Raw genomic sequence first — 27743 nt, 5'->3', positions numbered from 1 at the left:
GTTAGGTGCTGGAGAAAAACAGCTTTCGCGATTCCACAGATCACAGCCATTAAGTATTCATCCCTTATTTCCATCCTTTTTAAAAAGCGCCAGTGAAATGTGTGGAGACAGCAGCTCGCCCGGCTCAATTATTCAAAACACGCCAACTGCATTGTGGCTAACTGAGGGCTTGAACATGATTATGCACATATATTTCCTTTGTACTCGCCGCTGCCTACCTTCAATCATGATCAGCTTGGTATTCTTTCCTTTTTTTAAATAGATTTATTTACTTTTCTTTTTTTTTTCAACTGGCGCATGATTGCATGAATGCTAATTGTGTGTGTTACAGGGTCGAGGAGAAGGCTGCTTGTCCTCTTTAGAGGAATATTATATAAAAAATTTTTTTAAGTAATCCATTTGGTCTTGGGGATTTTGCATCCTTGAACCTAATATAATCATTTTACATGGGCAGATAAACATTTTTTTTTTTATTGTTCTGGTGTAATCCTTGTTTTTGAACTGGGCGAATCTTGTGTTTTTACCATACTGAACAGTCTATAATCCCCAACTAATTAAGCAAGAGAAATTATGATCTTATAAACTAAAAACATAAGAGAAAAATTGAAAAAAAAAGTTTGTATCTACGTGGAAAAAAAGAATTAAGATAGATTTACTGAATGGAAGTATCCAAATTTTACACGAATTCTTATTCGAAATCCTGCAGGCAAAAAATGCAGTCGTTTCTTGATCGGATCGACAGTTGAACATGTTGAAAAGAAAAACGTTTCTCATGATAATGATGACAATCATTTTCTTACAAAGATACCTTAGCCTTTATGTCGAACTATAGAGACTCTCTTACTACATCCAGCATCAAGTGATGGTGGTTTGACATCACTCTTATTTTTGTCATCAGCTGATATTAGCCCGTGCACACCGGCCTTTTTCCAGCTTCTCTTACAGCAAGTCTGTGTTCAGCAGTAATAGAATAGAATAGAATAGAATACTACTTTAATCACAGAAGGAAGTTCTTGAATGATACTTGCCATTTGTAATTTCTGACACGGGCTCTAATTCATTAAAAAAACAAGCAGTTTCAAAGTATTATATACATGCATGAAAAATAAATCATAACAATTGCCATCTACTTTAATAAAAAAACTGGTGGAAGCTCATCAGAACAGCAGCGTGAGGCCTGAGTGTAGCATATAAGGTTTCTCATTAAAAAGTATTACCTCTTCTGTGGTATCTGAGTGAACACACAAATAAGCCGGCACACATCATCTGCCTTCATTTACAACATAACGTAGATGTACGTAACCGGCATCAATCACCTCTGCAGTCCGCACGCACTAACTCCTTTCTCAGTCAGTATATCTCACTTTTCCAATTTCATTCAGTCCTCCACCCATCTGGTCTCAGACTTGTAGCTCATGATAGGGAAGAAAAAAAAAAAAAAAACACATTTAAGGAAATAAATAGACCCTTCTGTCTCCCTCCATTTCACCATCACCTCAGGAGATAAGATGAGAGAAACTGTTTTCTCATCTTCCCAGGTATGAAAATGAATGATGCTGCAGGATACGGAAGATTTGAAAGCAGGGGCCTACAAGACGCTCCAGAGTACTGGCTCAGTAAAGCATACCCAGCTTTTTACCCGAGGAAACCTTAGAAAAAGTCACAACTATATTTCGCTTTGCCGACACAACTTCATTCAAAATCATCAGGGGGAAAAAATGCTTCTAGTGCTTGTTTGGCGGTACATTTATGCAATTGTAGAATAAAGTGAGCAGGTTGAATGTAACAGAGCAATATCCTGTAAGTACCCCCAAAAAATTGTTAATATCACAGACAATGAGATAAATGAATTATTTCAATGGATGATGCATTGTTGACACAGCGTTTTATGAGCAGAGCCAATCTACGAGTGAGAAAGTGGGAGCTCGAGAAAGTTGCTGAAAAATGAAATTCCCCTAGAATGGGGGGAACGTGATACCTTCGGTCTTACCTTCCTCCCAACCCTGGGGACTTCCAGCCTTCTTCTCGATTTTCTCGCTCCGTTCCCCCCGAAGGTCTCCGGCGGCGACTATGCTCCACGTGAACTCCGGGGTACCCTCCGCTTGAAGGTCACATGTCCTGCTGTTGCCTGGACACTGGTGACCTACAGAAAGGAGCGATGTTTATGTATGAGGAAATATTCACTCGATATTATTCACAACAACAGCACCATTTTTATCATTTATTTTTATAATGAGACAGCAGTGTGAGGAAATAAATATTTTCATCCTTGTTTTTGTTGAACTATTAAGCACATTTAATCACTTGATTAAAAAATGTTCTAATTGTTTGGCCTTTAGCAGTCGGGTGGGCTTTTCACTAAAAACATGTCTCTGGGTAAGAATAAGGAAGCTTCCATGAAAACTGCACTGTGAACGCTGAAACCTGAAACCTATTTTACTCGAATCTTATTAATCGAAACCCTCTGAGAAGGACAACTTGTGGCACCAGCAAAGCATCTGTACGAGTCACAGATGATTAGAATATAAAACAGTTTGAAACACCTTGTTTGGTCTGATTAGCAAATGGAACTTATAATTACATGAGCCTCCAGAGGAAAAGATGGGTTCAATTTAATTGATTTCATGTTGGAACATTATGCTTGTTGTATTTTTGATTGAAAGGCCACAATTAAAACGCTGCTGTGTCACATCAGACAGCTTGTACGTGAAGCAGCAGTGAACTGGAGGGGTTGATGTTTACGCCAGCAACTGATCGCAACACAGTGACGTTGACGTCAAATTACAAGAACCCGGTGGCGCGTGAACGAGGGCGTTGCATTCGTGTTAATGAGATTTGCCGGACTTGCTGGTCAGTCTGTTAAAGTATTTTTCCATTCTGCTGGTGAAATTCCACAAAATAATACTGTGATGCATCACATGCAGACAGATGCAGTCAGACTATATCGAAAACATTTGACTTCAAATATATTGATGGCAATATCAGAAGTGAGGATAGCTACCCAATATGCTGGCACAGATAGGTTAACTAATTGCAACAAACTGCGAATCCCGTAGAAACACCAAAAAAAGAATCGTAAAATACCCCCAAACAAATACCAATAAAGAATACTGCAGCTTTCAGGTTTGTGTTTTGGGGTGTAATAATGTGGTGACCCCTATGGGCCACCATCTTTTATACACTCTGTAAACATAGCAACAGAGCCCCCCCCCCCCCCCCCCCCCCCCCCCAAAAAAAAAAAATGTAACCCTCAAGGCAAAAGGAAATGCTAATAGCTAGACTATTTATTTCAACACTTAACATTGACATTCTTGCATTGGAAAGTTCAAATTAGTTGTGTTTGCAAGCTTTCTTGCTTGAAATTGCCAGATAGAAAACCAAACAAACGTAATTTGAATTGAACTGAACTGTGGGACATTTCTATCAAAATTAACAGAGCGGAGCCATTTTAACCCTTTCCTGTACAGAGATGAAAATGGCACCACATTGGGGAAAACTGATCTCACTAAAACTCGTTGGCTCAAAGAAATCTGAAGCCTTTCACCAACGCTGACTTGAGGAGAACACTCACTTCTTAAGTTTATGGAAGTTTTGCTTTTTAATGTTAAACTTCTCGCTGCACTATGGTGGTACGTCACGCATGGTTGCTGCATTTGATCTCATGCGCGAGGTCTTTCTGATAAACTAAGACATTTATGACACAAGAGGACGTCTGAAGTCTGAGTCAGTGCGGACTTTCAGTGTGGAGAAATCGCAAGTGTCACATTTAAACTTTGTAACCCAGCCAGTCACGGTCAGTAAACGAGCAGTCTCTTTATAAACACGTTGTTGTAAACACAGTCTGGCTCGGTGTGTGGCGCTGGATTTTGATCGAGCAGAATGGAAGAAAAAAAAAAATGCGAATAAGAAGAGGCTCGCGATGAGGGAACCATCTCCATATGGCGGAAAAGAACACATACCTTTACATCAGAAGCCATTTCACACACTGAAAACAAGACGGCCCATAACAAATATGCCACAGGCATTGGGGGAGAATCCACAGCCTTCCATCTGTCTTTGTTGATTGGGCATCGTGGACGTAAACACAGTTTGTTTGTTTGGCTACTACTTTAGGAGACGCTGGGCGTCTGACTAAGACGCATCATCCTCTGCGCCCGAGTCAGCTGCTCTAAATGGACAGACACAATTATTAGACACATGACCAAAGGCCACTGTTCCATTGCAGTTAAAAAGAGGTGGTGTGATTTTTGGATCTCGTTCTCTGTTTAATCAAGCCTCAACTTGAAATTGATCATTGAAGATTGTTTCAGAAGAGTTCCTGTGCTCTTGCAGTGGTTTACATTAGATCAAAGTTAAGCAAAAGAGGACACTGTCACTGCTTGGTGACTCTTGCACATTTCCTGAATAGTATCAACATCCAACTTTCACTGGAAGTGGATATAGAAACATTGTGGATTTGTTAAAAATTCCTTAAGTTGGGACTTCTTGTTCAACACCTTCCTGATACTAGTTTGTGAACTTGTAGTTAGTTGTACTTCTTTGGCAAGCATCTTTTTTCACTTAAGTCCTGCTCAGGGTACGCTGGAGCTGATCCCAGTGAACAACGAGCGAGGGCAGGAGACGCGGCGGACAGGTCGTCAGTCCATCACCGGGCAAACACACAGAGACGAGCAACCACACCTCAGGGCGATTCAGAGACTGCAATTAACCCCACGTGCATGTTCTTGGATTGCGGGAGAAAACCAGACAACCTGGAGGAAACCTAAGTACACACACACACACTGTTTGGCAACCAGTATTTTTTTTTGTATTTATGTGGAGAGGCCCAGTTGAGAAAGTTTGGACCAACATCAAATCTGGTGCCTTGATGAATTCAGATCTGCTCTCTTGTGGTGAAATTATTTTGATATGTTTTAGACATTTACCTGGTTGTAATGAAGCATAATGAGTAAGTACAGTTTTATTGAGCTGAAAGAGCCCACTGAGCTCAGGGTATACTGTACAATTTTTAGAATGTACAGTATATACTGTATATGCTCCGCAAGAAGGCTTAGGCGCGCTTTATTTTAAAAGGTAAATTAAATAAAAACAAACACTAAAGCATCAATTGCAAAAAAGTTAAAGATCACCAACAGGATTATTATGTTTATCATAGAAAGCAAAGAAACATTGATCTAAACACTCTTTTACTGAAAAGATGTTGAGCATATTGACCTCAATTGCATACATTATGAAACATATCCAGAATTAGAAGATAGATAAGAATCTATGTAGTATTTTAAAAGAAAACCTGGCATGCTACCTAAAGTAGACAGATTATTTCTGGTTTAATAATTTAGGATTCCTAACCAGAAATGCATTATTTGTACTCTGCAAATACAACAACCATATTTCCCATAAAGGACATTCAAAGGTAAATACAATCTGCTTGCTGTTGATTCAAATACTTTCTTAAATATTGGAATTTTGAATTCATTCCTTGAGATAGTGGATTGAACGCCTAAAAAGGCGCTTCGAGCTAATGAGGTGGCATCCAGGCTACATTAGGCTGCTCAGGAATGACTTGACTGTTCACTTGAGGAAGCAGCTGCCTTCAGAGGAATCATAGCGGCAGTGGTTCTCAGCCACTTAGTGCCAGGAATGGTAATGGTTTACATAGTTAAAACTGTTCATTGGGGAGGAAAAAAGAATCACCACTGGGGACCTTAAGGGCTGATGAGATGTGGAGAAACAAGGTTCAAGGTTGCAGTGAAAGCTCATTTCCCTTTCTCCGATAAATGTCGTAGCAGAGTGGGAGTGATTCGGAGCGTTGAGCCGTACAGCGCTTCAGAGTCACACAGAGCTGAGTTCAGCACAGTTCTTCAGACTCATATGCATGCAAAGAAGCACATTCACTTTCAATTCAAGTTTGCATTGATTGGGCCGTTCACCAGAGTTGGACACAAGTGGTTATCTGTGACTGCAGGCCTGCAAAGTCTGCTGCAGCGAAAAAGGTGACAGGTTCGTAAATAGAGCTGCACTTTGCTTTGCAGTGCTTTTTTGCAGTATGTATTATTAAAAAAAATAAATAAATACAAAAACCTCAAGTAATTTAACATAGCTATAGACTTTACTTATCGGGACTGATGTGTGAATGCTTGTAAGCAGATAGGAGGAGATCAAAGACTTCAAAAGACATGACATACTATATATTCAAAGAGAGGATAGACTAAGGACCTGTCAGGAGCAGCCAAAAAGATCTTTCGAAACAAGTTTCTCAACCACACAGGGATATAAAAATGACTCAAAATGATGTAGTACATTTGCCAGGCTAATAGGTGGTACTGTAACTTTGCCACAGAAATACATGAAAAAAAAAATGGACAAGATGACAAGGAGCATTTAAAATTCTTCATATTCGAGAAATCCAACATATTGCCTTATTAAACCAAATAGCATCAGTAGCTTTTGCAGCACAGTCTGGAGTAAGTAATCAACCATTTTCTGTTATTTGATGCCGTCGAGAGGGTGGGGAAATGATATTTCAGCAAATGTACATGCTGCCCATCCACACGTCAAAGCCGAGGTGGAGTTTTCAGATTTCTCCACAATGCTTTGGTTGGATGAGACCAACACAGAACTTTCAGGCCACGGCAGTCTTAACATATAAAATAAACTTGAGTCTTGCATAAATTGATATTACACACTTCAGGTAAACTACTGATCGCTGACTCAACCTCTTCATCCCATTGGAGACATAGAGCCTCTCTTTCTCTTCCATGAGTCCACCTCATGGCAACTTTGGGTATCCTGTCATTGGACGTGACCATGCCATTACAGCCTGCCAATCCTTAATTTCAACAGCATCCAGGTCTTCTAAATCTTTCATTTCAATTGCACAGAAGCAATTTTTCAGATGAATGGTGTATCGTCTTTTAACATCAGGGGCACAAAGTATGTTGACATTAGCTGGTTTGCACTGCTGTATTGCTTGCAACTTTAACCTGCCCTGAGCTATTAACAGATGGCGGTCGCTGCCAACGTCTGTCCCATGGTGAGTTTTGACATCTAGAAGAGATCTCTGCCATTTCTTGTTGAAAACGAAATGGATTAATCTGATTGACAATGAAAAAAATGAATACTGATGCTAATCTACTAAATATATAGTATGTGAGTTTGAGCACATAATATCTAGTTTCACAAAATCATTCTGGGGTCATTGTCACAAACTGAATTGTACTAAAACAAAATATGCTTCATTTTCTGAAAAAGTACAAATGAATAAAAGTGTTGCACACATCTCTTGTCTGTGAATCTTTGTAAAGTAGTTACTTACTGAAGGTCTGTAGCCTCCACACTGAAACACTTTCACTTATCCACTGGCACAAAATAGACAAAACCATTGTCAGAGGAGACAAAGGGAAGAATAGAGTCACTTACACATATTAATAATGGTACCATTTTTAGTTTTAAGCGATAGTTTCATTTTAAGGTCTCTGTGAGATTTCCTAAAAAGACAAGTCTTTTGAAATAACGTTCACTTTTAACGTCTATAACTACTTGTTCACACATTGTAAGATATTGCAATAATACCACAAATGCCCTTGAAAGCTACAGGATCAAATTAATCAATGGGGAATAGTGTTACAAAATGTAAAAAAAGATAATAAAAAAAACAAAACAAAACAAAAACTCAAACATTTTTTGAAAGCATTTCCCCTCTGATGAAAGCACAACATACATTTTAAGGTAAAGGGTTTTTTTCCCACTTGCATTTTAGCTCAATCAGACTCAAAAACAAGGTCACATCTACGTTTCAACAAGTACTTCGTACCATAAATATATTTTAAAAAAAATATGCAAGAGTTATTTACCCACATATGTTTGTACCCTAAGAATACTGGCATTTTATCCATTGTTGTCACCTATTAAGTCCACACTGGTAACCAACTGCAGCTTTCACCTTAACAGTATATTGTCAAAAAACAAGGAAATGGAGTGGAATAGTGGTGAAATATACTTGTCAGATTCTCTGAACAAATTACAATTTAAAATAGCAAAACCCTCAAGGAGGCCATTCGACACTATTGACAACAGTGTCCAGAAGATGTGCCGACATAATTCTTGTACTAACATTTGTTTGATATGTTGGGTTTATGTCCGTTAAAAGCACCTGCAAATGACGGTGTTGTACGCGGTGCTATATAAATAAAGTTTAATTTAATAAACACAATCTGAGGTAGGAAACCTCAAAAGTTTGTAACGTTTTGTAAATTAATTTATCCCTGACTTGTTTGCCCCAAGAAAAAGAAATTTTAACAATAACTTGTGTCTTAGAAAAAAAAAAAAGCAGCAATATTCAGACTAAATGAATAAGTACAAAATAAAACAAAACGAATAGTGTCCGTCACAGTCCAAGGCCAAGGACGGCGCTACTATTTTCTGTCCAGGGAGTGAAAATACCTTATCTGAAGGAAGATCTGTCACAGCTTACAGTCCATATAAATCAATAACATATTAATAATAATTAAGAGGAGGGGTGCTTTGGTTCAATGTGCTGCTTTAGCTTCGCTGTTGATGACATTTCAAACATTTTTGCTACAGTATATCACTGTGTATGAAAAGTGCCAAATTAATATAACTTGATTTGATTTGACGTTGTTAATGTACGGAGTTCACTTCCTGAAGGGGAAAGTTTACACAAAAAGTCAAGGATTTTCCCCACCTGGATTAACATTGACCTTTTTAAGTGTTCCTACAAAGATTAATCGTGGAGGCCGAGTCTGCAGTTCTGTTTGCTGCATTTGCCTTTTTCCGCAATACGTCGCATTTTCAGGCACAACGCTGCCGCCCTTCATGAGTCCAGAAGCTCACTTGGCGAACTGTCAAGCGACTCACTCCTGTTGTCGCTGCCAAATGAGTGTTGTTGATCAGTGATATGATTCATCCATGGAAGGCATGATTAGGATCTGCCGTGCAACGTCGCCCACCTCCTGCATGTGCACAATGAGTCAGAGCTGATGGCCGCCTGACTGACCGGTTCCAATGGTTCTTTCATTCATGGTTACGCTTCGATTATTTTCACACCCAAACCAGATTACTCTCATGCTGCTCTGAATATGCTATTAAATTTGACTATTTATTTATTTATTTTTTGATTGACCATTAACCTTTCTATTACATTACTTTAAACTGAAATCAGGTGCTTGCTGCAAAACTAAAATATAAACTGTCTTCTTTCCCTGTTGCAAATGAAGAAAATTATTATTTTCCCAATTTCTATGGAAAATTGTTAAATGCCCAAATTGTGGTTTACGTGTTAAACACATGAAGAGCAACGATAGCTTTAATAGTGCCGTGTTGTCAGAACTGTGTGCATCAGTCCAACGACTGATTGACTCATTACGTTCAGCTGAAGTAGTTTTGGTTAATTAAAAAAAAAACGAAAAAACGCTGCTCTCGAATCTCGATGTTAGCCCTTTTTGAAAGAGTTGGAAACTGATCCTATCAGCAACAAAGCAGGAGACACACAAGGCACATGCAGGCAGGTCTGTTGTTTCCAGCAGTGGTGGCATTACAGTGACGCTACTTTATGATCCCATATTTCAAAAGATGGCGACCGTGGATGTGGATCGATGTGTGTGTCTCTGTGTTAGGCATGGGATGGAGACTGTCAGTCTGCATCAAGCAAATATAAACGATGGATGACGATGGTTTTCAATTCTAACATGACTAGTCTGTGTATTGTCATGTCATGAGGATAGAGTACGATCAAAGCTTGAACAGCTACCAGACTGAGACATCCTTCAACATGTTGGATGAACCAGATCATTTTCTTCCCCCCATGGTGTACATGTCTGTAGCTCTCCATGAGGCAGGATTTCTCGCTATATTTTGTGAGAAATAGATTTGATAGGTGTTATTGTCAGGAAAGCTATGATAATGGCTTCATGAATTGTGATATATTCCAGTAAACAGGAATGAGATATAAAGTGACTTGTAATCCAATATTACAGCCTTCTCTGGAATGAAATCAGCACTCAATCAAATGAGCTGGTGTCCGCTTTTGCAGAGATATTGTTTCCAAGGGTTTCATTTTTTTTTTAAATTTTTTTTTTTCAGCCTGCTCTCTGATTCGGTCTCTCTATTAAATATATCTCATCTGAAGGTAATTCCATCAGTCCTGGCCTGTAACACGCCACATTACGACTGCCTGGAGAAAAACATTACTGATTAGAATCACGTCGTTATTGTTTCAGTGGATCTGTGACTCAAACAGTGATTTATGTGGGTCAGAAAGGGCTCCAAGAACGATTGCTGATGAAAGGGAATCTGATAGGCCGTCTCTGAAAACCAACACCCCAGAGATTGTGGTTAAAAGTCAGAACACAAGAATAGAGTCACTGTTTGAGGTTTGCAAATGTAAGTCTGATTTAAAATACTATACATCTGTGCAGTTCTTTATGGCCAATTATGACATCCTCCAAGTCACTACTTTTTTTTTTTGTTTTAATCAAGACTAAAGATTATGAAGATTTGAAGAAAACCACATTATTGTGAAAAAAATTAAGTTACAGCAGATGATAATAGTTATCATATTTGCCAGACTACTAGAAATCACATCACAATGAGAGTCACATCTGTTGAAAAAAATGTGTATAAATATTTGAAAACGACTATTTGTCTGCTCTTACCGGGTCCCTAGTCTGAGGTTGTACTGTACACATATTTTAGACGGCTTTGAGGGAGGTGTGCGCTATTGATTTGGACGTCTTTTTGGAAATTTGACTGTCCAAATGACGTCTGGAGGCTCGCTGCTTTAAACTCCTGCTTGCTTTAAGCTTGCGAGTACTGGACCCAGTCACAGTATTTTTCTGGACTTTCGCAGCTTTTTCAAACATTCCATAACCCTTTTTCTGTTTCTTGCTCATTTTTAGTTTAAATTCTACTTTGTAGAATGGCGATTTTTTTTTCCTGAGTCATTGTAGCAGCATTATGTCTCATATATGTAGGCAGAAGTCACTCCTTGATAAAAGTTTGCTAACATTCACTTGAAAGACTCTCAGATCATGAGAAACAAAATCTCTGGTCTGGTGAAACAAAGATTGAACTCTTTGGTGGGAAAGTCAGGCATCATGGGGCAAATACCATCACTACAGTGAGGCATAGTGGTGGCAGCATCATGGTGTAGGGATGCTTTGAGTGGCAGGAACTGAGATACTCGTCAGGATGGAGGAAACAATGAAGCAGCAATGTGAGAGAAACATCTGGGACGACAGTTCATCTTTCTACAGGACAACGACCTGAAATGCACAGCCAAGATATGAAGAGAGTCTTCGGGACAGGTTAGATTTGAATCTGATTGAACATTTCTGAAGAGATGGAAGAATGTCTGTGCACTGACAATTTCATTCCATCCTGATGGAGCTTGAGAGGTGCTGCAAAGAGGAATGGATCAAACCACGCAAATATAGACAAACCAAGCTTTCGGCATCGTATTTAAAAAGACATGAGGCTGTAATTACTGCTAAAGATGCAGAAACAAATTATTGATCAAAGGCTGTGAATACTTATGTAAATGTGCAAGTTTCCCCCAAAAAATATTTTTTCCCTCACATGATAGGGTATTTTGTGGAGAACTTTGAAAAACAAAAAGCCAATTCAATCCATTGTGGAATAAGGCTTTAACATAACAAAATGAAGAAAAGGTGAAGTGCTGTGAATACTTTAAGGAAGCCCTGTGTAAGCTCCCCAAAACAAAAGAGCTCAAGTCCATAGGGCTGCTGTGGATTATTTAAGCTTGGGGCACAATTTACATTTTATAACATGTAGGTTGTTCTACATCAAAAGCAAAAGCGTATTAGTTGGTGCACTATTTGTATTTTGAGTTTTCGTGGCTCTCTTGGTGAGTGGTTTTGTTTTGTTTTGTACTGCTGTTATGAGATAACAACAGTACAAAGTGCAATGAGCCTGACTTCCTTCCCCTCTGTGTGAAAATGTAGGAGTGCACTCTTACAGATGCCATCTTTCTCTATCATCAGTCCGCTTGGATACTAGTAGATTAAACGCCAGGTAACTTCACCCATTATCAGCCATATCAGTAATATAGCACAGTGAATACATAGGGAGACTTAGGTTACATTTACATGACGACTACTCGAGTATCCGCAAAACTTTCTTCACTATTGGGACGTCTGTTTACATGGCACGAGTGTGCGGATGCACTGTATCCGTGAAGTTTTTAATCCGGCTCCCAAGGTGGAAAGTTAATTTCACGGCCGCACATCACTCCTGCAGATTGCTGGAGGCTACAGAGCCTGCTACTGCGCCTGCGCATCTCTCCCCCTCCCTTCCCATTCCATCCCTTGCAAACAAACATGGCGACCCGCAGTGGTATTAGTCACAGTCAGTATTCTACTTTTATCATCCATATCAGTAGTTTTATAGTTGAGACTCACCCCTGATTGCATCCGATGCCTCATCAGTTCATATGGATGTCGGGTGCTCTCCATTTTCGACATGTTTACAGCCTATTCTTCTCTGCACACGTCTGTGTGGTTTCATTACAAAATCAAGCCACAGCGCCCTCACTGGCGCGGCATACTAACTACATCGTTGTCTCTGTGTCTGGTGCTGCAGTGTAAACACACTCCCTTTTTTTTTAACGGATTAGATGTTGTCATGTGAAACACTGTCGTGTAAACAGGGCCTAAGTGACGAGGAGTGGGAGAGGGGTACTTGCACAACACATAACGGTAGTTTTGATGAGTTAGTGATCACAGTGCTTGGTCACAAATTGTGCCACTGGTAGTGATGGCTGTATCTGATATTGTGGATACTTTTTTTACTGGAGGTTGAGGTTGTCAAGTAGAAATGTGGGGGTATGATTCAAAGCAAGTGGCTGGAGGTGAAATAGGGGCCATAAATATATATGTTATGGACTGTTGGCAATGTTGATGCACCGGCTTAGATGATTGACAGCCACTGGTGGGATGTTAATTATAATCGGACCCAACCGACACTGTTTAGTCACACGAAGCGTTCATGTCACATTATTAAATATGCATGGAAACTCTCAGAAGTAGTGGCATGCAAATCATGAACAAAACATTCAAAATTTCAGATGCTGATCACCAATTTCTGCTATGAACTAGTGTACTGAGCTCCACCTGCCTGTTTCAAGTTGAATAATCCAAGGCGCAGCATCTCAATGCACTTGCTCTTGATTTCAATCATTGACAAAATGATTGGATCAACAGTTAAGCTCCAACTACACAGTGAATTGAGAACGTAAGCTAGATGAACATATGATGCACTCAAATATGTGCAACCCCATTTAGTATGAGTACTGTATTTTGTAACAGAATGAACCTTTTCCATATAAGCGCTTGGTTTGTGCAAACACACCAAACACACCTTTTCTTCTGACTTCCCGTTTCCTGCTCAAACTCGATCTGGAAAAGACACAGGTGCTTCGGTGGTTACTGCTCTCAGACACTTCCTCTATTTTAAAGGTCAGTAGATGGTTAAATTTGTTAGAAATGAGAGCCCTTGGCTTCATATAAGTTCTGTGAGTGAGAGGCAGTAGTATTGTGAATGTCAGTGTAGCTTTGAGATGTCTTTCTAAGAGTTTATTGAGCCGTGGGAAAACCAAGAAGCAGTCTCACGAGAGTTTGTCACAGTGATATTTTGTGTTTTCGCAAGAGTCCACATTATCATGAGAGTTCGCCACGTCATGTATTTCTTCCACTGTAATCTCTTTATTAGCTTTTTGCACTTTGTATCTTGCTCCAATGTATTTAATAGGACTCCTGATGTGACTTCATGAGTGTTATCCCAGAATGCATTATTTGTTCAATATTTGCAGAAATAGATATACGAATAATTGCCCTGTTGTACATACTTTGTTTTATTGCATGAAAATATGGTTTGATATAGCTCTGTAGAAGTTAATTAATACACATTCTAAAGTGCAAAGTCCATATTTAAGTACGTTTTATGCACTTATGAGTGCAAGGATGAATAATCCTGAGCTACGCACTATTTCATTGAAGGTCAATGTGATTGTTAAAGGTGTCATACTTATTTATCCTTTATTCAGGAGAACTACATTGAGATTAATAATCTTTTACTACCGTGCGGTCTCATATGTAATCTGTAACAGTTGTAAGTCAAATGAGAGTGAAGTGAGCATTAATAAAAGATTGTTTTGAGTAATTACAGATGCATATTGATGTAAATTGACTTTATTGTGACATTTTAGTTATGTTGTATAGGACAAGAAAATTGCACTGAATATAAATTGTAAAGATGTTGAATGGATTTAATAGACACGATCTGTGAAAGGACACACGTACTTCGGTGGTTCTTGCTCTACGACTCTTCCTCTACAGCTATGACTTCTTTTTGTTGTTGTGTTCGCCTTTCCCGGGACCCGTAACAAACAACCTGTTTGCTCGGTGACACAGAAATGGAGTCGGAGCATTTTATGAAAGTTCCACCTTTGGGAGCCATTTTCAGAAAGTTGCGTTTTCAGTGGCTCCGGGCACTATTGCTGGGTATAACGGACAGCCAAAGTGCAACACAATTTTGTTTCCATTCTCACTTAATAAAGCTGAAAAAAGGGCTTAAATGAACTAAACAGGTGGACTCCCCCTGCCATCACTAATCATAAAGGCACCAACTCAGAGCCCAAATAACAGTGGACCATGTAAATGGTTGGTTTGGTTGCTTCTCTCGCTCAGCAGCTGATTGCATTTCGTTGGGGCTCCTGTATTGTGATTGAGGCAATTAAAGTTAATATGTTTGTTGCTTTTCAGTTAATACACACACTTAAAGTAGAGTTGAATTGGTTCAGTAATTACCTGTATGACAAGGAGCGGTGAAAATATGAAATTATGTACTGATTTCTAACAAGATGGAACCTGTGGACACACTTTGGCCCTGCTTATACGAGTACTTCATGTTCTCAACCACGCATTCATACTGCCACTGCAAGGTTCCATTTTCTTAGCTCCTGCTGTCCTCCATCTCATTCATTATGGGAACGTTCTACAATCGACAGAATTACTCGTTCTGCATGCCAGACTATAGTATATTGCATGTTATTGTTTTGTTTTGTTTTTCAAATCTCCTGAAAGCACACATTTTAATATAAATACAGGTCTGATCATCAGCAGCTATCATGATTTAAAGCATGTATTTCCTTATCTCACAATGGCAGCTGTTTACTTCCAAGGAAGTGCTATATTTAAAAACAGAAAAAAAAAATGAATCCAAGAGGTTAATTCATTGATTTACTAACAGACCTTGCATAATTTTACTTATTGCTGTTATGCAAAGTTAGCTTGGGCCTTTCGTTTGCACATTTACATGAAACAGGCTTACTTATTATTATTAATTTACATATATTATTTATATATATTATTTGCATTTACAATCACAAATGCTCGCAAAAGCTTTATGTTTCAACATTTTTGCCATAATCAGAGCAGCTCTTCACAAGGTTTCTATGTGGGTTTGTGTCAATTCCTAATTTTCCTTTGAATTATCTGGGGTGAACAATGTTATTTTTGAAAATGTCAAAAAATATCAGCTTTTTAAAAAAATACCTGAGTCTGTGTAAATGTGGCCTCAGTCTAATCTCGCAGTTTAATTGTTTTCAGTATTCTGATGCTGGTTTGCGAGCCCTCACAGTTTTCACACATAAAAGGCATGCTAATTAATAACAAACCCGCAAGAAGTATGAGATTCACAATCTTTCAGCCACTCCTGGCAGGAACTATAAAGATAATACACTTTTTGTTTCTATTTTGCCCCATCAGAGGACACAATTGAGACGGATTGAAAGCCAACATTTGAAAAAGATATGTGGTGTGGTTGCATGTCTTTGCCGGCAGCAGATTGCTGATTGAGCATTATTTCTGATAATGTGTTGATGGTTATTTATTAACTTATCCTTTACAATGATTTCTTTCTTCTGCGTTTCAGCTTGGTTCATGTCTCGGCATCCTCCACTTTTTCTCTTGTGGATGTAAAAATACAATCCAGCTGTTATGGAGTTCAGGAGCTGTTTTAGGAGTTAGTGGACATTGTAAAAGATTTGTCACCTTGAGGTTGATTTACTGAGGGGACTTGGGAGAGCTTAAAGGATCCTGAGTTTAGTTTTCATTATGGCAGTGTTTTCTGTGTTTTTATAGCATTAAAGGGTTCTTTTACCCTTTCAATGACTTATGGATACAGCTCTATCACACTGCTGCTGGTAGGTGCAAAGTTAAAGTGAATGCAACAAAACTGTAAAATGTATTTACACAACAGTCAAAGTCTCTGTTGGAACAATTTTTCCTGGAAATAATATTCATATTGCTTGGATGTTCTGTAACATCTTATTTGTTGTGATGAACTTGAGCGGCTTCTGACGTCACTCTCCCCCGCCTCTTGGAAATGCTAAGTTCAATTGAATTTTGATCCTTTTTTGCATCGCAGATGTGAAAATGAAAAAGGAATCCTCACTTTATATTTTCTTTTGAGTTCTGCCATAAAATGTGCAACCTGAATTCAGGAAAAGAAAAAGGTGTTTGAATGAACTATTATTAAATTAATGTATGAGTCAGATAATGTAGCTATATCCTTGAACTGGAAAAAAAAAAAAACGTATTTTTGCAAATGCATTTTATTTTTCAAATTTGACATTTCCAAATTAATTTTGGTCACTATTTGGTGGAGTGTCTTTTGAAAATCAAGACCTAATCATCATTTTCTTTTTCATTTTAATTAAGTCACAAAATAAGCAGCTTTATCCAAGAAAATTCAAATGCAATTTGGATGATTGGTTATTAATTTTTATTTAGGAGCTAAAAAATGCAGTTTAATCTGAAAATGAAAAAGCATTTGTGTTAATACAGTTCCAATTGATTTTTGAGCCATATTTGCTTCCATAAATCACAAAGACTGAGCAACGTGCTGCATTACACTGCAGAAGGTTGCTCAAACATGGGCAAATTAAGTCAGCCTTCACTTTCTCCATAAACGAACTAGTCATTTCCCAGAAGAGAGCAGTTTTGTGATTACAGGTGTAAAACAATCGGATGTTGGATTTGCACAGCAGCTCAGACATCAGCAAAATTACATCGCACAAAGGGTGTCACTTCTGTGGATCTGGAGGAAAAACTGTGGTGACAACTGTCTTTGTGGGGCCCTTTAAGTGAGATGATGAATATGTTTGTTTCTTGATTACAGCGCATTTCTGTCTGACTGAATTTATCTAAGAATCCATTTCAGTTTTTAACGGCTCAGGTTTTCAAAGTAAGTGAATTCCTTCTCGAGGGATCTGGAGTTATGCGAGTGGAGACTTATTTTTGAAGAACGTAAATGACGCAAAACATAGAACTCCCCGCCCAAAGTTGTGGTATTTTTTTGTTTGTTTATTTCTCCACAAGAGCCTTGTGCATCCAACATTGTAAAAAAAAAAAAAAAAAAAGTCAAGCACAAATTCACACACAAGCCAACACATTATATAATTCAAATAGGAAATGATGGACTGTTATGGTAACTACGAACAGCTCAGTGATAAATACAGTACAAGTGCATTGTACCATGGTGTATCTATAGTCCAAAGTTCAACATAACAGTAATTTAGAGGCGGCTGTGGTTGCCAATATTTCTCTGCAAGAAATACGGGACGACCCCTGAGGAATTACGGCTGGTTGGTATCTGATTTGGCAGAGGAAGCATGTTCAGTGGAGTTAATCTGCACAAAGAGTAGAACAGATTGAAGGGGAGGCGGGAGAAACAAAGACCTATTTATTTTTTTACTTATCTGGCAAAATTGTATCTTTATATGTAACTCATTAAGGTATCATAGTAGCCACCTGTATGATAGTTTCTATAAGAAATGTAGACGTGCATTACTTTTCTTAAAAACTCAATGGCTTTACACTGGTCCATTTGTCAAAGGTCACAAGCATTTACAAAAACCTCCTGTAAAAATCATCCTCATGTTAAAGAGTTTTATACATTTTAAGCCTCCATGCTTTTATTTTCAGTAAGCATGTGCGTGTCTGATTGTTTTACTTTTTAAATCAGGGAAGAAAGTCATTACACTGTTTAAAAGGTTTATACAAACTAAAGTTAAAGTTTATACCCCTTTAAAACAATTCATTGTATCTGACAGTGTACTAAATAATCTGGCAAGGTATTTGTCTGCTAAAGCCATTGCATACTTCCTGGTTGTAAGAATTAGAGCCTGTTTTGACTGTGATTTGTGATATATAAAACAAATTGAGCCGTTTTGAGATATGAAACTCAGAGTGTTACACTCATTTTGGTCAGACTGTGTGTGTGCGACAGTTTCCGATGCTATTTCATAAGGGATCAAAGTCAAATGTCAGACTTCCCATTCCTTGTGAACTTGCCTCCTCACCTTAACCAGAGGCCTCCCTTCTCGAAAACTACAAAGGCTGCACACAGGCAGGGGGTCAAGAGAAATCTTCACAGCCCCTTCCACTTCCAAGGAGTTGAAGATTCAGGGAAAAAGAAAAACTACACACAAATCATAAAATATGTTTTGCCTTAAAGTAGGTTGCGAATCATTAAAATAGCTGGTGAGTTCTCCATGGTTGTTGTTGTTGTCAATAACAACCTGGAGCCATTGTAAGAGGACACAGTAACTGTCAGCAAATGATCTCAATGTGGACATTATATTTTCATCCAAAACATTATATTTTCATCCCTTTGCTTTGATTAACTGCATTTGGAAACGGCTTTCAAGACTCAAGAGTACCTACCCAGACCAGTCAGAGCCAAAGCAAAACTCACAACATTCAACCTTGTGTTTCCCCACACAGAAATCCCCTTTGTTTGTCTTATTAACAGAAAATCTTGTCTGTTCAGGAAGTACTGTTTGACATAATGTTCAGTTTATAACAAGAGCAGGGAATCTTAAGTGTGAGATTAATGACAATGCAGTCCTTGAAGACTTCAGATACCAAGAATCTTTGTTAAAGATTTGCTTTCATGTGATTATATAACACTTGAATTTAGCTTGGATGTATAATTAAATTATTGGTGGAGTTTCTTCCCTGGAAATCCACAGAATACAAACAATAGACTAATAGAGCATAAATTAACTTTCTGCTCGGCGGTTTGAGGGAGACCTGTTGTAGCCCTATTGTGAAGGTTTTAAAAAGCACAAATATATCTAATACCTGTCTTTTTTTTTTTTTTTTTTTAAACATTACCATACTTAAAGTACAAGTTTGTAATTGTATGTCAGCCGGACTGATTTTATGAAGCATAGAAAACATAACAGCCTATACATGTATGTGCTTTATGTGTTCCAGTAGTAGCTATTTTTTTTTATAGCTTCTGAGATTTTATCTAAAACTTAATTAAGCTTCAGTGTGATCGTTGAATAGCCAGAGGTTTGGATGGTGGGGGCCAGTCGGTTGGAAGTTAGCAGTTTCGAAGGTTTTGAGCTTCTCTAAGTTGCATTCCTAAGGCCACACTAAAATCTCGAGGGTGTATTTTGAATGAAGCAGTCTGTGGGACTCACACATCTTGCAGTTGCATTACAATTAGGAGTGATTTTATTTCTCATCTTGGTTTTATTTTTTCTATCACAATGTTTACTGATGCCGCAATTTTCCACTTTCAAACTTACAAGCAATCACAATACATTATGTTGTTATTATTCAACGTGCCCCAAACGGATCTCCTGCCTATAAATCTGCTCCTCGTGACCAGACCAGGAAGCATTGGGCTCTTATAATCAGACACAAAATCTTGTAAACGACGTGATGACGTTCATGATGAGCCGACAGCAACTCATTGCAAACCTGACACTGTTTATGTTACGCCAATCATCTAATGTGTTTCCAAGCAACTCATGATAAGCTCTCCATAAACAATTCGCTCATGAAACAAATGCACATTGGATTTCAGCTCCATTCCACACCCGGAAATCAAATTGTTCAATAGGATAAATGCATCCACAGGTGAAGGGCCAAAGGTCTGATTGATATGCTTCCAGGAGGATGCCATATTCACACATCTTCACTTGTTCCCTCCACTCTCCCGCCTTTGCAAATGTGTTTTATTCCACTGCTGTGTCTCATTACACAAAAAAACCGCACTACCAGCTGAGCGAGGCAGATGTTCTATTGTAGAGCACGGCAACTCCTCAAGTGGCTAGCATCCATCTGAGTGCCCTACTGCAGCTGGCAGCCACAGCTGATGCAGGACAATCCATCTCAATGAGGAGAATAGGTCTACAGTGATAAAGATGGTGTATGGGAAGGATTTTGCAAAACAGAATAAAGAAATGGGCTGCTCTGCTGTTGCTCTCTGAGGGGAAAGACACTGTAAACAGGAAGCAGCCTTCTGACCTGAACTTGTTCATGGAGTTCCTCACATACAGTGGCAACAAAGTCAGCTACACCAGCATTGGAATTCAAATACGGGAGTTGGCTTACCCTATGGCCCCTGCAGCTAGAGGCTGTTAATGAAGGCACCGAGGGAGGGAGAGGATGGGGGGGGGGGGGGGCAAGCTGGTGGCCATTGTCCAGTCAGTCTGTGTTGGCTTTTGTGAAAGTTAATGAATGCCAGTGGACAACAGATGCTGTTGGGAAGGTTGAGATCTACGGCCGGCGCCTAAAGGCATGTTTGCTATGTCATGTAGTTGTGACCGATCCTGTTCCAACCCTTATTTTTCTTTTTTTATGCTGTGCAACAAAATGTAGCGATTGCAGAAAAATATAATTCAAGTAATGTCCCTTCTATATGGTGGTTGGTGCAGAGGTTGGGCCACTGTAGCGTCCAGCCTGACCTGATTCAGGTTTTGGGATTTCCTTCATTGATTTGATATTGCTCAAAGCCTCATCCATCACTGTTTTAGAAAGTAATCAATTGTAATTCAATGGGGAAAAAAAGGTATAATGCGGGGCTCACAATCCTTCATTTAGAATATCATCACCGTTTTAAAGCTTGGAGAAATCATTTTCTCTGCAGACAAAAAATAAACATAAAAAATTAAGTGAAACGGTTCTTTAATGTTTTGTGGAAACAATTTTACCTTGTGGAACACAAGCAAAAACATTGTCTTGAGAGAAGCTTCTAATCGGAAGTTTGACAAAAATGATCTCATTGTTAAAGCTTAAGAAGATACAAATAACCTGCACTGGAGCTGTGATGCATTGTTTTACGCAATGTAAAATGTATATTATCTAGTCAGAGGGGGTTCAATAATATTTTTTTTATTTATTTTTAGCAACATTATTAGAGCCTGTTATAAAGCAAATGCTACAAACAGGATAAATGGTACATAAACAAGAAAAACAAGAGATACTGAGACCTTGCAGCTTTCCCATAATATACAGCATGCTTACCGTTAAGGCACGACTCATTCTGAGGAGGCTGTGGTTTAAATATATCCCAATTTACACGGAGGTTGCAATTTGTGTCCATTCCTGCAATTTCCTGGCGGGAAAAGAACACCTAAAAACCACAAATCACATCTAAATCTTTTGGCGAAAATGGGCCCCAAAATCGCATACAAAGACTGTGAGATGTTGGAAAAATGAAATACTCCTCTCGCTCTTCTTTTGTCTGTTTGAGGACTGACTGTTTCATAATATGTTCATTTCAAATTATCAATTTAAAATGTTTACATTTATAAAGTGATTATGAGAAGTAAAGGAGTCACAATTTTTTGCTTGAATAAACCCTGCATATACACCAGTAAATTAACACAGAAACCGTATCTGCTGAATTCTCAAGTATAATTTGAAGTCAGTTTCAGACAAAAAATATCTCTTATTGGTAAAATACACCAGCTGAGCGGTCAGGGCTGTCAATGTGTAGAAAACTGTTGTCAGCTGTATGCATGATGGTTTAATTGATTCCGAAACTGCATTGATCTATCATCTGCCGCCAATTGCAGTGAGTTCTGAGGCACCGTCACTGTCACAACCACCATGCGGCAGAGACAATGTATCTGGGAATGCTCAGTAAAAGGGCGTGTTTTATAAACAGCTGGATGACAGTTCAACACTGCTGGGACGTTGAATTATCACTTACAGGGTGACCTCCTACCCGGCGGGATGTCAGGAGGGGAGCAACAGAATCTTGCCGAAGCTGGCTGTGCCTTCGAGTGATGAGGGAAGAGGGTCTGATCCACACAAGTCTTGAGACTACTGGTGTCCCACAAGGCTCAGTGATCAAACCACTATTACTTGGTCTCGACATGATACTTGTGATACAAATAGTTTTCTTTCCATACGAATCATACAAACCCTTACCATAGTCTGACCATGCCTTTACCACATCTGTGGAGGGATGCCAGTTTGGGACCCAACAAATAGAGGAAAACAGAGACTCAACTGTTGGAATCTTAGCAGCAATTCTGTATGGAAAACTGCTGTATGTTTTTTTTTTAAGGAAGTGAGTGAGTCCCAGATTAAATTTCTTGATGCGGCAACAAACTGAATAACATGACAAAGGCTGCCCGCCATGTGCTTGAGCCTGCGTGTCTGTATTTATCACATCAGCATAATGGATTTTCATGCAGTGCTCTACGCGGGCTCAAAGGTCACACGGAACATTTCTTGCATTCATCCTGGACAGACCAGTCCTAACTGGACAGTAGTCTGTGCTGTAGCATAAAGCAGAGTCTGTCTTGTGTGAAGAAGTGTACTCTTGCATGAAATATTCAGACATTTATAATGTAATGGTGTCCCCTGGTTTATGCTTGTCATCTATGGCCCTATTTACACAACCTTTTCAAGTGACAATGGCAATTGTTGAATGTCAGCTGTTCATATTCAAAATGAAACATATTCACTAGAAAACCATGCTGTTTCATCCGACAGTGGTAACAGTGCCATTCTAATTATGAATTCTATAAAATCCAATACATGTACGAACATTGATGTGCATTATTGTGTTATTGATGAAAGTTATTTTAAGTTTCATAATGAGTCATAATCAATCATAAAGTAGTCACACGCAAATGAGCCCAAATGTCTTATTTGTTGTTATTATATTATTATCACTCTCATGCATGCGTCATCTTTTTCCAAAAACACATATTTTATCTCAAAAACTACTTCCAGTTTCGAGTTGTGGGTCCTTGAAGGGGTCACGGAAAGTCGGATCAAAAGAAAACCCAGTTTCTGTGACAGTGCCAGAGCTGATGGTGGAGGGCAGGCAAAGACAAAGACTCTTATGTGGGCTGACGGAGTGCTGATGCCAGGTGTCCGGGCCGATTGGGAGAAAAGAATGGTTGGGGCACAGAGGTGTCTCAGCCTGTCTTGTCAATCTGCGGAGAGCTGACAGTGTCCCGACTCACCTGACAGGGGCGTGGAATTGTTAAGAAAGCTCAGATCGTCCTCAGCTACCCAGGAGAAGCTCCAGTACCCTCGAGGAACACCAGCAGTAGTCCTTCCATCCAGAGATTCTCCTGCAATAATAATAATAAAAAAAAAAATAAAAAAAAGCATTACTTTTAGAGCACAGGCTTCCGAAAAGCAAGCAGAGCGACACCATGCAATGCATGATTGCTGGAACAAAGGCAGGAGATCTTTGTGACAAATTTACTCGCTATACTTATACATTGTTGAAAAAGTTCCGCTATTTAAATGTCCATGTGTGCGCACAAAATGTGTTCCTATGGGCAACTTTGCCATGTTAGTCATAAACAATGTTTGTTTGTTTTTTTTACTAGATTTGTGAAAATGTGAGGTGTGCAGCTCATTGTAACTAGAGTAATGGGAAACTCCTTACCAATGTTTTTTTTTTTTTAAACTTGTTAATTCTGCTGACTCATGGCTTCACTTGATTTATTACCTTTGGTACATGCTGTTAACTTGCACAATTTAAAATCACTCATTACAATGCAAAGCCTTTTCTGCAGCTGGCTTTACTGTCTAATAGATGAGGTAAAGCTCCTGAAAATCTTGACAGGGCCTTCATCTTAATGTAGAGTGACCAAGTAATAGTCAAGCCATAGTCGAAGTTACTGCAGTAATGCTGATGTATGTCCAGATATTCCACTTGGTTGTTTGAAGTTTCACAAACATCATAATGATCTTGAGTATTTCTAAGTCAATGAAGCATTTACAGGATTGACCCTGCTGATCAATTGTTGAAAAGCTGGGCAGTGTCACAATGCACTTGAGTCATAATTAAAAAGTCCAAGGGGCCATATGAATTGGTTATCGGATATCAATGGCCTGAATAATTACCTGAAGGCAGGTTTGTCTAATTTTGTTTGACTCTGTCCTCACCTTCCAAACTCGAAGACTAATTATCACAGGATCGAACTGAAGTCTGATACTGTAAAGTGCATGCGACAACTTTCCCTTCTGCTCCTTGCAACCCCCGCGAGCTGCCCTCACGCACACATCCTTCTCACTTTGTCCTTAGTCCACGGATAATTACTACACAGTCACAGGCCGATACGCCGCTGCTCGGAGAGGAGACTCTTGCATAAATCCAGCAGTCATTTCCAATGAGCCTTAAAGAGCGAATGATTGTGAATGCTGCCTTTCATGGCACTGGACAGGGCACGTGTTAGTTTTGGCCAAAGAAGACAAAAGTGATGTTGAAGATTTACTATTAATCTTCATGACTTTCAATGACATGAGGAGTAGATATTCATCAAACAATGGGGACATTTTCCATTTTCAACACCCGGCAGAGTGCCTTTGAGGCCTTTACTTTTGCTGGCTATCATTGTCGAGCTTTTGTCTGATTAAAGAAAAACAATTCTATAATTCTTGACTATGTCAAACTCATGTTGCTGAAAACCAAGAATAATCATGACAATTCCCTTGCTTCAAGACTGGTTTGGTCAATATCAGAATGTAAATGCAGCACTGGCAAAAGAAAGCGGGGGAAAAGAATCATAGAGGGGAGAATATGCTTTAAAATGCAGCATAATGTTGTAATCAAAGAAAAACATGGAAAATGTGACCACAGCAGGCATCCCAGCCAATGACACAATCAAGCAATGCCTTGTTGGTAAAAACCTAAATTTAAACATTTGTCATCAACACAAGTTGCACCAGAAGCGTGTGGTACACAAACAGGTATATATGATATTAATGGATGCATCTGACCAGTCCTCTAACAGGTTGACTGCTACAGGAGCTGCCTGCCTGGTTTGCAGCCTCATAGCTGCAGCTTCTGAGGAAAATTCAAAAGAAAACTGGGACTGTGAGGTGTTGCTAGCATTCTGATTGACAGCTGGGGGTTGTGGGAACTGGCTGACTCTATTGGCTGTCATGTGAGTGATTTTTGCTTGATTTTTTTTTTGAGGGGTGGGCTGGCAATATGTCCCGATATAAACTGATTTTGCCCTTTAATCAAGAAAGACTTCAAAGGAGCCTGAGGCAGAAATACAGCACAGTACCTGCCGATCCATTCATGCCAATTCATTTACTCTTGTACCTGTTCGTTTTCCTTCAGGGAATTGGTGCTGCTTTTGTAGAAATGCAGGTACTATACTATACTCTTATTATGGTATCTATTCCGAAGTGAAAAAGATTAAGTGTTAAGTGGTATTATGTCTGGTTATTTTAAATCCAAAGCAATAATAATTGTCTTTTTCTACAAAAAAACCCCCAAAAAACTTCAATAAATAAATCAAAGTAAAAAAGAATACATTATCCAGTTCAAGTTCAGCGAAATGATCAAATATCCAATTTGCTCATGGATTTTGGCGCCCAATGTGGTGCTTTGTGGCACCTTTGGCAGGAGCTTCAAAGCCGCTTGAGCAAGGCTCAACAAGCCTCACACACCTGGATTTGGGCATTTTATCTCATTCTTCCTGACAGATCCCCTCAAGCTTTTCCATATTCGACAGCAAGAGTGTGTGAAATGCCATCTTCAGGTCTCTCCTAAGATGTTCTGTGGGGGTTTAAATCTGGGCTCTGGCAAGCCCACTTACCGACAGCCACCTCTGAAGCCTCCCCAGCACTATTTTGGCTTCATGCTTGGGGTCATTGTGATGCTGAGAGGTGAGCTGTTGGCACATTTCTACGCTTTTCTTCCTCGCAGAAGTTGGCTTTCTTCACACACCTCTATTGTTTTGCAACATGTTCAGTCCCCTCTCAATTCTGACAATCCTCCTTAACAACACTCTCTCCTCCTCAACGATTCTATAAGTGTTCGTATAAAGTTCATCGCACCACCTCTGTCTCTCATTGCACTGACGTTGATGGCCATAGCCTTCTGTTTGCCTGATATAAAGCTTTGAGTTCTGACCAAACAGCTCAATTTTTGTGTCATTACATCAGAGAATGTTTTTTTTTTTCTTTTCTCTCGCTCTCGGCAAGCAAACGCACAATGTGACTTTTATTCAGGAGTCGATGCACCTTACCACTCCACTATAAAGCACTGATTGATGGTGTGTCACAGAGATGATGGTCCTTCTGGCAGGTTCTCCTATTTCGGCTGAGGACTTCTGAAGCAGGTGTTCTTAATCTTTTTCCCATCACAGACCCCTTGGAATCATGGCACCCATTTCTCAAAGAGGACCCCTGCTAACTACTACTATACTTTCCAAAAATGTGTCAGAACACACTATGGGCGTTGAACCTTGTTTTTCAAAACATCTATACAGCACTTGTATGCGGTAAATGTAGCTGTTTCTTCACTGACAGATATATTTGTCTGCAATGTCGCCTGTGTTTACCAGCAGTAGAGGAGGTGCAAGATGAGGAGAAACTTTGTTATGGTTCTAAAAGTGAGACATGAATTCTACTTGGAAGAGAATGGTCAAAACTTTGCCTTTAACACCTTCTTGAATATTTTGCAGAGTATTTGGTCACAAAATAAACACAGGTGCTGTTGTCACGCTTCACCTTTTCAGCACTCTGGACATTATTTGCCTCTTTTCAGTGTCTGGTTCCAAAGAAAACAGGCCCATGACGTCTCGTCTGACTATTCCAGGCACTCTTCTCACAGAACATCATCATTCAATAGCTTCTTCTTTTGTGTCTATTTACTGAGACTTCCTGAATAGAAACCCTATCTGTTTGATCGCTATTCACTTGTTCTGGACAGTGAACCTCAGTGGTAGAAAAAGTTCCCCTCAGAATTGTCTATATTTTCAGACATTAAATTCATTCATCTGCAGTCACCTGTAAATGGCTCCAGTGCCCTGAAACTCCTTTTTGGGTAAAACTATAGCAAATCAATGAATGGATGGATTTTAGAGAAGTCAAATGTTGGTGGACATGCCCACGTCAGTTTTCCAGGCATACCCTGTATTTTAGAAAGCTTCCTATTATGTGTTTTGTTGAGGTGCAATTGTAATTTTGACATCCATGGTGGAGGTTATGCCCATGGCAGTCCCTTCCAAAGGGATATTGGCCTTATTTGCTGGCACCAGAGATATGTAAGGTTTCACTCCGACTCTTCTTCTCAACTGAGCCAACTTTGATTTTGTTTTTTTATGTTGTTTTTTTTCTTTCATCCATGACCAGTGTTTTTGTGAGGAGGTCTACAAGTAGTTTCTTTGATGAAATGTATTGACTCATGAAATGTATTTAATCATGGGAACAGAACCAAAATGTCTGAACATTTAAGTATAGATGTACAGCAATGTTCTAAACAAGTTTGGAGAATCTTTGACATGAAACATACATTTTAGGAACTCTTTATGAACTTTTGGTTCAAATGAATTTGGTTGCATTGTTTCAAGATCCAATGAAATCCCTAAAAAAAAAAAACGGTTGCTGAAACACAAGGAAGAGACAAATAAA

At 39.1% G+C, this 27743-nt stretch overlaps 1 protein-coding gene across 1 annotated transcript in view; it reads right to left on the bottom strand.

Moving 5' to 3' along the window:
• Nucleotides 1-27743, bottom strand: part of alk (ALK receptor tyrosine kinase) — a gene marked incomplete at both ends in the record, with an annotated part of 437915 nt that overhangs the window by 245622 nt on the left and 164550 nt on the right. The window contains 2 exons of the mRNA XM_080512279.1: nucleotides 1991-2143; nucleotides 23324-23434. Coding sequence (XP_080368405.1) covers nucleotides 1991-2143; nucleotides 23324-23434 — 264 coding nt within the window. The remainder of the gene's footprint in view (nucleotides 1-1990; nucleotides 2144-23323; nucleotides 23435-27743) is intronic.

Source organism: Blennius ocellaris (genome assembly GCF_963422515.1).
Source record: "Blennius ocellaris genome assembly, chromosome: 17".
Classification (NCBI taxonomy): domain Eukaryota; kingdom Metazoa; phylum Chordata; class Actinopteri; order Blenniiformes; family Blenniidae; genus Blennius; species Blennius ocellaris.
The sequence above is the reverse complement of the archived record's forward strand: the minus strand, read 5'-3'. Positions and strand labels throughout refer to the sequence as shown.